The sequence below is a fragment of the Nelumbo lutea genome, chromosome 3, assembly GCF_056320005.1.
Source record: "Nelumbo lutea isolate HS-2025 chromosome 3, American lotus-T2T, whole genome shotgun sequence".
Classification (NCBI taxonomy): domain Eukaryota; kingdom Viridiplantae; phylum Streptophyta; class Magnoliopsida; order Proteales; family Nelumbonaceae; genus Nelumbo; species Nelumbo lutea.
The window spans coordinates 5,848,649-5,861,087 of NC_142686.1; the positions used below are offsets into that span (position 1 = coordinate 5,848,649).

General features: G+C 37.4%; 1 protein-coding gene across 1 annotated transcript; it reads right to left on the bottom strand.

Annotated features, from left to right (window-relative positions):
* Positions 1-375: 375 nt before the first annotated feature.
* On the bottom strand, positions 376-4,758 carry LOC148862563 (lysine histidine transporter 1-like). The gene is made up of 8 exons (XM_088975106.1): positions 4,600-4,758; positions 2,547-2,689; positions 2,020-2,403; positions 1,523-1,916; positions 1,326-1,431; positions 1,138-1,229; positions 940-1,008; positions 376-844 (listed from the first exon to the last, which is right to left on the bottom strand). The coding sequence occupies exons 1-8, from the start codon at positions 4,645-4,647 to the stop codon at positions 746-748; spliced, it is 1,335 nt and encodes a 444-aa protein (XP_088831232.1). The 5' UTR covers positions 4,648-4,758; the 3' UTR covers positions 376-745.
* Positions 4,759-12,439: the final 7,681 nt, after the last annotated feature.

Sequence of the window (12,439 nt, forward strand, 5' to 3'; positions counted from 1 at the left end):
CCGTGTGAAAAGCCCATTCATGTCCCAAATGGAAATAGCATTATTAAGGTTGAGCCCCCAGACTTGGCATGGCCGAGATCTGCCTATATGACGCTAGGAATAGACCAGCCAGCCTGCCCACTTGCCACTTTGGGTTCGGGCCACATAGAGGAAGGCAGATTAGTCCTTTCTCAGATACCATATCTTTGAGCCCTTCAAATTTTTTTTTTCTTGGGTTGACCCACCCGCTAAGACCCAGTATTAAAAGTTAGGATTGGGTTAAAAATTGCCGCTTCTAATCATAATCATACAGTTGGCTGTTGGGATTATCTCCAGAACACGGGAAGAATATTGTCCATATCCATTATATATTTGATAAAATGGAAGAATTCATCATCATCATCAAAATCATAAACTCAATTTAGAAATAAACAAGAAAGGATGTATCCATACAATACAAAGAAACAGAAAACAATAGGAACCCAGGAAAGAGACCTCATCTGCATTGCTCTTTATAATAGCCCGCCCTTTTGGCCAATAATACTGAAACTAATAATATAAAGGACCAAGGTAATCCCCATCTACAGTGCTCTTTATAATAAGCCCTTTCGACCAGTATTGAAAGGTGAAACTAATAAAGGATCCAGAGTATTAGTCCCCATTGACTAAAAGAAAATCTCTCTCCATCCAGTCAGATTATTGCCACTATCTACATTATCATGAGCTCATCCCTCTCTAATTCAGACCCTTTGTTGGCGGAAGAGGATCACGAATAAAACTTGTAGGTTTTGGCCTGAATGATTATCTGCCTTAGCCCACCGATAGGGGATATAATCATCAACAAAACGCCAAGAATGATGCATATCTGTGAATGCATTACGAAAAGCTGATTGTTAGCACATGATCCCAAACGGAAGGGAAAAGGGAGGATAATGAATAATACCACTAAAAGAAACATACCCAGTTAGCAAACCAAGATAGGCTGAATCTTCTTGGCTTGTAGATGGCAAGCCACATGATGCAAGGGAGCTGCAATGGATACAACCACAATTCAATGATTCAGAATCTCAGATGCAGATACAGATACAGAGTGAGTCTTTTCTTCAGTTGTCCTAGCATGACAAAAACAGAGTACGAGAGAGTGTTTGGTTGGCTTACAAAGTATGTCGTTGGGGCGAAAGCAAACCCTCCAAAAAATCCAAGAAGGCCACCAAAGAAGGGGAATGTCATAGCAATGAACATCGTTAATGCTGCAGATTCACATAAAGGATCAAAAGGGAATGAGCTCAACTGGTATCACCAATTGCTGAAATTTCACAGGCAATTCTAGAACAGAAAGCTCTTACCAACATATGTACTTCGTGAAATCAAGCGAAGTCTAAGTCCAGGTGTGAAATGCAGTTTCTTTACCAACACGGTTTCTATCATGTCGAACACTGGCATAGCATAAATCTGCATTCAGAAGAAGAACAGTCATCAATTCATCATTCCATCCATACTCGGGATGAAGATCAATGAATCAGTAATAGAACGCAAAATTCACCTGATAACTTCCAATAACATGGATGACAACAAAAATGTTAGCCATGCCGATTAACCAAGCAGGCTTCTCCAGTGAGAGGAGAATGTTGTCGTCGACACTGTTCCCAAATACCCAGTAGCCAATTAGAGCAACTGGGAAGTAACATGCAGCGACGATGATATAGGCGAAGATGACACCCTTCCACATGGGTTTCTTGGATGGATTCTCTGGGGTAGAGGGGATGGTTGCTTGGATCTCCAAGACCACATTGTGCCCAGCATAGGCGAATGCTACATCACCCAGGGCGCTAAAGAAGTTGAAGACTGTTCCTGCTGTGGTTGAGGCTTTGTAGCCGTATTGCACATCATGTTGAACCCCCTTATCAACAGAAGCTCCCCAGGCAATGGTTGAATAGCTGTGCAAGCACAGATCACATAGATGAGTGAGATGGAGTACAAGTAACAAGTTTGTTTAATCTGTATTCAGACTGGAAAAGGAAAGGAAAGAGATAAGAGTACCTTAAGGACATGACTGCTGCTGCCAAGGAGACACCCGAGATGGAGTTGAGGTTGGGGAGTTGAGAGAGCACAAAGTGAACAGAAGCAAAGATCATGATGAAATAGGTGAGTTTAATGTCTTTGCAGCTGCTGCACACAGTATTGTGAAACTTCTGGAGCGATTTGCCACCGGTAACCATGTAAACTATGTTGACACCAACTTCGACAATCAGTTGCTGGGGTACGACGATCCACAGGCCGAGCTTCTCACCGAAGGCGTGCTGACCCAACTCATGGTACCTGTCAAATCGCTTCCCTGGAACCATCTCGTGCATCTCAACCATTTGCCATAATGTGTAGAGAGTGATGATCCAGGATAGAACAAGTACAGCGACACCAGGACCCCTGAAGAAACACCCAAGAGAAATTTCATTTGGAGTTGTTCAGTGACCAACAAGATATCTATCTATCTATCTAATCTACTGGGAAGAAATGGCAACTCCAGCTCTTACTGAATTTGGCCTACACAAAAAAGAAAGAAAACATACCATCCGAGCTCTGACATTGCATAAGGCAGGCTGAGGACTCCAGCTCCAACCATGGCGGTGACATTGTGGAAGGTTGAGTACCACCATTTGGCATTCCGAGAAGAAGTGATGGGAAGCCAATCATCGATTTGCTTCTCCTTTTGCTGTTCATCATGACCCATTTTGTTAAAATAATCTCTTCTTAATCTTCAGGCAACCGGAATGAAAAAGAAAATACGATTGAAAACCAAACAATTGCACAGAACCAGCAGTTCAGATTCATATTTATAAGAAGAACGTTCAATGAAATGAGCTGTGCAATCCAGAAATGGCAAGCTTATTAAAAGAGACAGTTGGCTGGCTAGAAATTACATTACTTCCCGAGCCTGGGTTTCCGTTTATAATTGATTCTGGAATCTTTCAAGTCTACCGTGAATCTCTTTTTTTTTTATATATATATATATATAGAAGTCAAAGTTAAACCTGTTCTATAATGAGCTGTATGAATCGACGGTTAAGCAAGCAACCGATTAATAAAGTTTAAACAAATGCTGTAATAGTTGTTGGATTAGAGCTCACATCTTCGCTCCACAGCAAATCCCCACCGTGTATTGAGAACATCTCCCGATGATGATATCATTGGTTCTGTTATTATCGTCGGGAGATGTTCCAAATAGATGTACTGTGAACTCGTTGGATTAGGAGTCTACGATCTCCGGCATAAAAGATTTGAATCCAACCGGAACTCCTGAAGCACTATAATTCTATAAATCCTTGTGTACATGAAAAAACGATGGGCGTCTTCACCCCAAACTTCTGCCGGATGCCACGGCTAAATTCACAATTCAGTCAACAATTTCCCTATTCCACTTTTGGTTTCTGTGATTCGTCATGGGTCTACTACAGCCAGGAAACCAATGGGTATGGGTGTCATCAAACCATCAGTCTTACACTCTGAAAATTTCTATTAAAACTAAAAAGCATTGAGATCTAAATATCAATGCGTGCATGTGATTAAAATAAGTTGGAGAAAAAAAATTGCATTACTCCTCATAAGTATGTTAACGCCAGTTTTTTTATAGGCTCAGTTTGAAAAGAATATAAATACATACAAGATAATACAAAGGGTTCAACTATGATATAGAGGAGATATGATATTTAAAAAATTTCTGATCAGTCAATTGGAATCATAAACCAGATAACCAATCAGGTGTTATTTATTAAAATTAATGAGTGGGTTTTGATTGATCAAAACTCTTAATTCCCATATCATATCTTTTCTGCATCATAGGTTTTCCCTAATACAAAGTTGTACTCTAATACAAAATAATATAATTGATAAATAGAGCCAATTATCTATTTGATACAGAGTTTTATCCTATTGATTTGATGATCAATTGCGTTGAAACTTTATGATAAATCAAATTAAAATCCAATAAACCAAACCCAGGAATCAAGACAATTTGGTTGACACGAAGGTTCAGTTTGAAAAGAGTAAAATTACAATATATACAGTACAAATATATATAAAATATAAGGTTTTGCAGTCTATATATATATATATATATGTATTTGTACTCCTTCTAAACTAAGTCGAACGAATTTCAAAGGTGAAGTTAATTAATAAGTTAACGAAAATTGAATAAGGTCATAACCTAGTTACGGTAGGAATAACTGGCTTAACAGAAAATAGAAGCAAATTAGTATTTACTAGTTCAGTGAAAGTGTGAACCCGTATCTGGCCTGTATCTGTTTCCTAGTAGAGAAACTCAAGTTGGAGGAGAAATTACGAATAGCAGAGAAGATTATAATACAAGAAATCAAAACAATCAATTCAATTGGCGTTTGAAGGTGAAAGACAAGCTCGTGTCTAATTGCGCAAACTAGTTTCAGAAGAAACAAATTTTCGTTGAACTGCACCCAATCCCCCTGTCGCCGGGGTAAAGAAAGAACAGTGAAGCGTCGATGGAACAAAAAAAAGGAAAATAACTGACGACTTACCACTGTCATCATATGGAGTAACTTCAGACAAGCGAGAGAGAGAGAGAGAGAGAGAGAGAGAGAGAGAGATTACCTTGTTAGGGACGGTGAAGTTCTCATCATTTGAAGTCTGAGTTCCCATGATCGAGTGTAGAGTGTATGCAGAAACAGAGAAAAAGAATGGAGAAGAGAGTCAGAGAGAGGTGTAATTGGTACTGGCAACTGGGTGTGGAAAATATCGAAAGAAGCGTGTATTTAAGAGGAGGCTGCTCCGTCTAAAGTGTTCAGAGATTGTGAACTGTTGATTACCGAGGGAGACGCTTTAGTTTGACTTGAAAAAGAGTTTTTTTATTTTATTTAATAAAACACGTTATTTTTTTCTTATTACACTGAACTAATAATTACAAAAGTAAAAGAGAAATGAAATAAGTGAATATAACGTGGGCCATGGATGAGTTCCTCCGTGCCCACAAATTATCTATTGACTTTCAATGCACACTGGTAGCGTGTTGTGGGCAGAGAATTAGAGATATGGGAAGAGTTGATAAATCTACCGTGAGTTTAGGCATCATCGGGAGATGTTTTCAATGTATCGGGTGTAATGGAACATTGTGGGGTACAGATCTGAATTCATCTACTAATAACTGCGAATTGAAAACATTTCTCTAATAAAAATTTATAATTATGAAAATATTCCATACACATGGCTGAAACGTGACCCGATTCAGTTAGAACAAAGTTCGTTTGAACAGTCATCAATATCTTACATTGAAAATATATATTCATAAAATAAAACACAGAAATACGAAAATATTCCCGATAAAAGATTGTAAAGGCTGTTCGAACAGTATCGGGCCTTGCTCTGACTGAAGCCGATCTCGGCTGAGACGTACTATGAGGCGCATTCGGTGAGGAAAAGATCCTCACGGCAAGTAACTCAAGCAGTGTAAATCGTAAAATGTTAATTTGGGCCAATTCAAATGTGAGGTGAAGAACGTTATGTGAGGAGCAAATCCGGATTAAGATAGGGAGGTTGAGGTTGAATATTATTGTAAATCCTTGAAACTACACGTCAGCTATTTGACGAAGCTACCTATTGCTTGTGAAGCAATAATATGCTCCAACGAAGCACCGCTAGACGGTTTGACACGATGGATAACATGGTCTAATTAATGATAGTAATTAAAAAAATAGCCGTTGAATTCAGGGGATACAACCCTGTGCTACATAACGAATTCCTGACACAATATGCTATGGTCAAATGCATTCTAACAAGTAAGGGCTGTTTGGTAATGTATATATATATATTAAAAATGACACCGTTGAACGTCTGTTCTCTGGGAATAAAGTGAAAACATTTTTACCGTGATTTAGAAGGTATCCCTGTATCTGAAATCAGCAAAGAAATCATTTCAAGAACAAAAAACATGCTTTCATTGTCTGAGGGCTTAGTGCGTAACTTCTGTTGATACAGATCCAATAAAATAAAATTACACTTCCGTTTGGTTTACGGGAATACGGGTCTGGATTTGGAATCACAATGATTGGGTGGAATTGGAATCTCATTCCTATCCTGCTGGAATAACATTCCCCCATTTAAGATAATAATGGTTATTCCCTATTTTTCCTTTTGGGAATGAAATTCTATTACTAATTATTCTAATTCTCATTCCCATTAATCTCTTTTTCTTCATTTAATTTGAACCTCGGGTCCTCGGCGGACGGCGGAGGACTCCCTAACGGTACAATTTAATCCGAAGAAATGTGTATCCTTTGACTAGTTTCCACTTTTAGGTAGTCGGGAAGCTTCTTGGGAACTCGCAATGTCATGGTCAAACGCTGATGAATAATGTCAGGTGTGGAAACTGGTTTAGGTGTTCATTACACAAGGCTCAAACAAATATGAATTAATGAGCTAACAATTCGTGTACGGGCAACAACAAAGGTAATTAAAACGCGTATGTGTTCGGGTTAATTAACTTTATCACAGCCATACATAGAAATGCCCAATATTGTTACAAGAAAGAAATTGATTTCTAACTGTTTTCGAAGTCTGATTATTCTACCCTTCAAGTTGTCCACTACTGTCAACGCTCAACTTTATCTTGTTTGTCCCTTGGAAATCTATCGATGATTTAGACCTCAATTGAGACTTTCAGTCTTTGAGAGTGTTTCTAACAGGCCTTTTCCTTTTTATTTCGGATTTGATCCACACAAAACTATCCTCACACTATTTCACCAGCCCAAATTTCAGACCATTACTTTATACTTTAGAGGTTATGTCAAGTCAGTTATGGATTATGTAATATCTTAAATTTTTAAATTGTATTTATTAGGTTTTTATTCGTTAATAGATGTTAACAGATAAATAAAATGACAGAAATATCTATCAGGTGTCATTTAATTTTCTTTATCTACCACTTTCATATAAATCAATTCAAGAGCCGAGCAACTTGAAATGGTAACACTTTAAATGCAGTGACTATGGTGGAGAATCATCACAGTCGTTTATGTTGAGTTCGGAGTTCCTGCAGTTTTTTTTTGCACATCCGGGCATTAGTATTACATTCCTATTTTATCCATATCTGGCAATGTGAAGCACAAAATTGCATCGATTCCTATACGTCCAGTTACAATTTATCATTGAACGAACAGGGGAGCGAGAGCTCCAACAATTGATTGGTGTCCAGTTTCATAACCTTTCTTCCCCTTTCCTTCTTTTAAACACTAAGACAAAATGGGTTAAATAGTTAGAAAAAAAAATTATCATAAAGGGTAATTTGGCATTCTAATATTATTTAATTCGCACCTGATGTCACATGACAGTGTTAGCTAATAGTCAACTAACGGTAAAAAACTATTAAACACAATTTGAAAGTTTAGGATAATACAAAGACATGTTTTGAAGTTTGGGGACTTACTTGACACAACCCCCAAAGTTCAAAGTTCTGTTCAGGAGTTTTCCCTAAATAAAAACATACAAATAAGCAGATGTTCTCAATGCACAGTTGCAAGGGGCTGTGAGGGTGGTTCTTTGAAGACCAAATCAGCTCTATTGGGGAAACCAAAAGACAGATAAAAAAGCTGATGACTATCCCACCACTAAAAATGTGTTTTTTAATCCATTTTAACGAAGTCCAGAAACCTGTTTATGCCCAAAAAAAAAAAAAAAAAATTCCGAGTACAGCTTTAGATAAAAAAAAGGTAGATATGAAAAGGAGTTTCATAGATTTGTCAAAGACAATGCAGATATTGTTATTTTGGCCCTGCTTTGATTCAGCTCTCGTTTTTGTTCAATTTTGCTGATAAAAAAAAATCTAGAATGGACAAAAATAGGTAGAATGAGAAAATAAATGTTACTACTAAGTAAATGCTGTTTTTCCAAAAAAAAAAAAATTGTTTTCATGGAAAAGGGTGGGAATAAATTTTGAACACATTTAATTGTAAATTTCAATTTTATTCTTTTTTTTATCAATTAAAATAATAATAATAATATATGTACATATACAATACCCATTGGTAGATATATAGTGGAAACATGCAAGACCCACATCAACAGAACACATAAATCAACGATGTAGGCACACCAATAACACAAAATATGAAAAAAGGCACGAAACTAGAAAATTCGTATTTGGTTACATTGAGAAAATATAAAAGAAAATTTAAAGGAAGACTAATTATTGAATTGAATAGGCAATTTGCAAGTGAGTAAACGATCTATAAACTTCTAAATAGAAATGGAGTTTAAAATTGTGTAAAATTAAAAATAAAAATAATAACATGAAGAAATACAAGATGGCTAACAATGGTTATCATTTTTTATACAAATTTCATTAAATCAGTATATTCAATAAACATAAAATACTAACTCATAAAATATAACAAAACACCATACAATTGTGCCACACGTTACCAATTCAATCTGTAAAGAAGTTCTGTGATCACACTACTAGCCTAGCTCTCCACTGCCATCATAAATGTATATTGGTGGAATAGTAAACATTTCTACCGTCGTTTTTTTGGAGATTTAGGTTTGTGGTCAACATCTGTTGGCGCAGAGCTTTCATTTGAAAAACATGGGACACGGTTATTTTTATTGTTACGGGTTATCTCAATTTTTGTGTCATGGGCTGATTTTTCAATTTAAAAAGAATTAGGCCCATGAAAAGAGTTGTATAACCAAACACTCTAATATTATTATTTTTTGTAATGGTCAAAATGAGTATGAATTGAAAGAATGAGGCTCAATGCAATGAACCAAACATGACCTTAGTTTATTCCACATGCTTATCATTTAGTAAGAACTAGAGTATATCATGTTAGATGAAGATTAGCTAAACATTTAAAGTCTATCTAATTTATGCTTTTAAGTCATGGTTTTCTGGAATATGAATTTTTCACAAAATAAGAAAGAAAGAAAGAAAGAAAGAAAGAAGTGGGAGTCATTTAGAAAGGAGAACCATGACAGCAGTTAATTAGGTAATTGATTTGAAAGTATTCCTCCTCCTAAACATTTTCTCAAGTTACTCTATACTTTTAGGTTATGTTTGGTTTGAAGGAAAAGGTTGGAAAACCTATACCAGGTTTGTAAGGGTTTCCCTACCTTTCCATAAACTTCTATGAATCAACACTCAATTCCAGCACCGCCACTATTAGCTGGTATTACAATGAATGGTAAATTTACCAAATTGTCCATTTTAAATTCCTTTTATGCAAGTCCTGGTAATGGATAAAGTCAAAAAAAGCCCCTCATGAAACTATCTTATTAAATATGTAAATGGGGGTTTTGGGGTTTTGAAAATGCTTTAACATCCACATGACATTAGATACTGTAGATATCAAAAGGAACTGGACCAGGTGGTCGGATCGGAAATTGGGAACCAGTCTGACCGGTTCCATTTCACCCTAAAACTGTTTTTTGACAAAAAACAGCTGATTTGGTCAGTGAATCGCTGACCGAGGTGTTCGAACTGTCGATTCAGACAACGTTTTTTTGGTCTTTTTTTGTTTTTATTTTTTTATCAAGATGGGCTATCCGTTCTGTCCGGTTTTAAAAAACTTATAGATAACTCATGAGATGCCGATGGCTGGACTTAAAGTGCTAACTTTTGAAAATTCAATATACTTGCTTGTTGTACTTGAAAGCTATGGCCCTTGAAGCTGTGTTCGGTTTGAAAGCAGAGGTAGGGATCAAGCCAAACAAGGCGTACAACCACACGTAGATTCCTTAACCACTCCCTTCTAGGTTTTAGCTGATGTTTTGGCCATTTGATAAATGGGATCTGCTTGTAAGAGAAATAGGAGAGATTCACCAAAGAGTGCACAAATATTTTATTTTCGAAACATCTTTTCGTTTGTAAAGTGTCTGTAGTTGGAACATAACCCCGAAAACTAAAGCCTAAGTTTGGTTGCAAATATGAAAACACAATTGGGATTCAATTGCTTTGCCTTTGGGAACTCATTTGTCCACATAATCAAAAAGAAGCCTAGCTTATCGATCTTGACCCAGAGCCTAGAACTACGCTTTTTGACCTCTTTTGCAAGTTGGTTGCTACTTTTTGCAATTGTACTTTCATTGGTCAACGGGACAATTGGGATGAACTCATCAAACTTTTTTTTTTTTTTTTTGTTTGCTTTCCTTGAATTCATTATAGCCTAAATTTGCTTTTCAGTTGAGCCGGTGATTGACTCGATGATTGGACAAAAAATAAAATACAAACAAATTCGCCCTCCTTCCTGGAAACTAAGACGAAATAAATGTGGGCCATACATGATACACCCACTGTTTTTTTTCATGGGCCTTGTAATACGGGTGGGTGGTCCATTGGACGTAAATAGGGACTCATGGTTTACGTATGGGACCCATCTTCCATACCCATCCATCGGCATCCAGAGTCTTGGAATTCTTTGGGGTCAATGCCGAGTGACCATCTTAACCCCGTACACTACACGCTATACGTATGAACCGGACGGATTTTAGGGGTTGGAATTTCTTCCAAGAAAACGACATGAAAATTTAGTGGTAGTAACCAGTGAGTAACAGTGATAGAAGGGTGAATGCAACCATTCCAATGGTTTGCCAATTGCCACTGGCAGAGGTCAATGAACAGATGAGATGGGCAAGTTAGATACGAGATTGAAATGGGCCTGCTTATGCGATACTGATACGCTGTAAAATTGTAAAGCGTGATAGTTGGCCCATGCCATGTGACTGGGCCTGAATCCAAGGAAACTACATTTGCTTTCCATAATAATTGGATGGATGGGTCTTTGATCTCTAATCTATTTTATATATAAAAAAAAGTAATTTGCAATTCGAGAGAATAATAGATGTTGCCCATGGCGAAGAATTAGGGATAGAATAATGTAGTATTTGACAGATGTGATGGATAGAATCATAGAAGCGGGTTGTGGTAGGTTTTGGGGAGGGTGGGAGGGCCGGAGGGGAGAGTGAAAAGTAAGGAAAGGAGAATAGTGGGTGTGGGTGGGGTTTGGGGATATTATTTTATATATAAATTATTTTTCCAAGATTCAAGGGCCACTTTAATTAAGGAATCAAAAATGATAGGCATCGTGAAAAGACTCCCATAGATTCAGATAAAAAGTGGCCGCCGGCCGATCGGGTCAATGGCGGATTCAGATCTCGTATCATATCGTTTTGTGATATCATATGACTTGTGAGTTGCTGACAGTGCGCTATGGATGTTTCGCACCCAGCAGGCAGCCAGCACCCACCCACTCTGCAAGTCTGCATCTTCAATGTCTCTCTCTCTCGTAGTCGTCGGACACCGGAGTCGACAGAGGAATCAGGAATCTGAAATCATCTTCCAGTTTGGACGGTCCCATATCCGTACGTATAGTTTATTACGTAGTACAGCTCATCCTCCTCAAATTGAAGCCGAGAAGTTTGACTTCATTCCTGGCCACGTGTTCATTCTTTCTTGGTCAGATTTCGCCGCTTTGCTCTAAAAAATTCCGTTTATACTCGGTTTTTACGCTAATCAATGAGTGTGGGACTTAACAACTTAAAGCTTCACAGTTTGCAACTGTGTATACACGCTTCTCACTTGGCTCTTTCACCTCTCTCTCTCTCTCTCTCTCACTCTGAGTCTGAGAGGCAAGATTTCGTCTTAAGTTGCACATTGATTGTCAATTTCCCATTTACAATGGTTCCACCTGTATTTAATTTGCCGTATGTAGACCTCTATTTTGTTCATTTCTGCACACAGGATGTGGATGGGACTTCAATTAATTTCTATGAAAAACAAAACAACAAGAGTCTGTAATCGAAACCGCTAGTAGAATTCGTTCAACTCTATCCATTGCTCCATTGTCAGGACATAAAATTTCAAAACCCAGGCATCTATGGTTACCCACATGAATCTATTTAGTTTGATGATGTGAAGTGTTTTTCAAAGAAAACCAAAGTCGTCCTGGAAAGAAAATAAGGTTACTTCCTGGACACAGTTGCATCATATCGGTAATTGGACTGTCCTATTTGGCTTCATTACAATGACGGATACCTAGAGGAATTTGAATATATGGAGTTGGCATTACAATTTGATTTTTTCTTAAGGCGCCCCAAACTTTAATACAGGTGGAGAGGCGGCCGCCCTCACTTTCAAAAGGAAAATTAAAAACAAATTAAGCGCTCTCTCTCTCTCTCTCTCAAAAAAAAAAAAAAAAGCTTATATAAATGTCTCCAAATTTGATTATTACTTTCAATAATCATAAGAGAACATGCACCTTTCATCAATACCTTCATTGGCTAATAGATCAGCTGCATCAAACACTGTTTTGTATACGGAAATGCTAATGTCATCATGATGCAAGCTTCTGCATCTAGCAAGCAACCCCATAAAACATCGTTACTATCCCGGGATTACTTGCCAAGAAAATACATTCTCTTTCTTGAACAATGTCAATTACCT

Bases quoted from the DNA above. Each gene is read 5' to 3' on its own strand.
- LOC148862563 (XM_088975106.1), bottom strand. From the start codon at position 4,647: ATGGGAACTCAGACTTCAAATGATGAGAACTTCACCGTCCCTAACAAG. The intron at 1,009-1,137 runs GTAAGCCAACCA...TATCCATTGCAG, and splicing joins TCGCCCCAACGACATACTTT to CTCCCTTGCATCATGTGGCT. The intron at 845-939 runs GTATGTTTCTTT...ATGCATTCACAG, and splicing joins TATCTTGGTTTGCTAACTGG to ATATGCATCATTCTTGGCGT.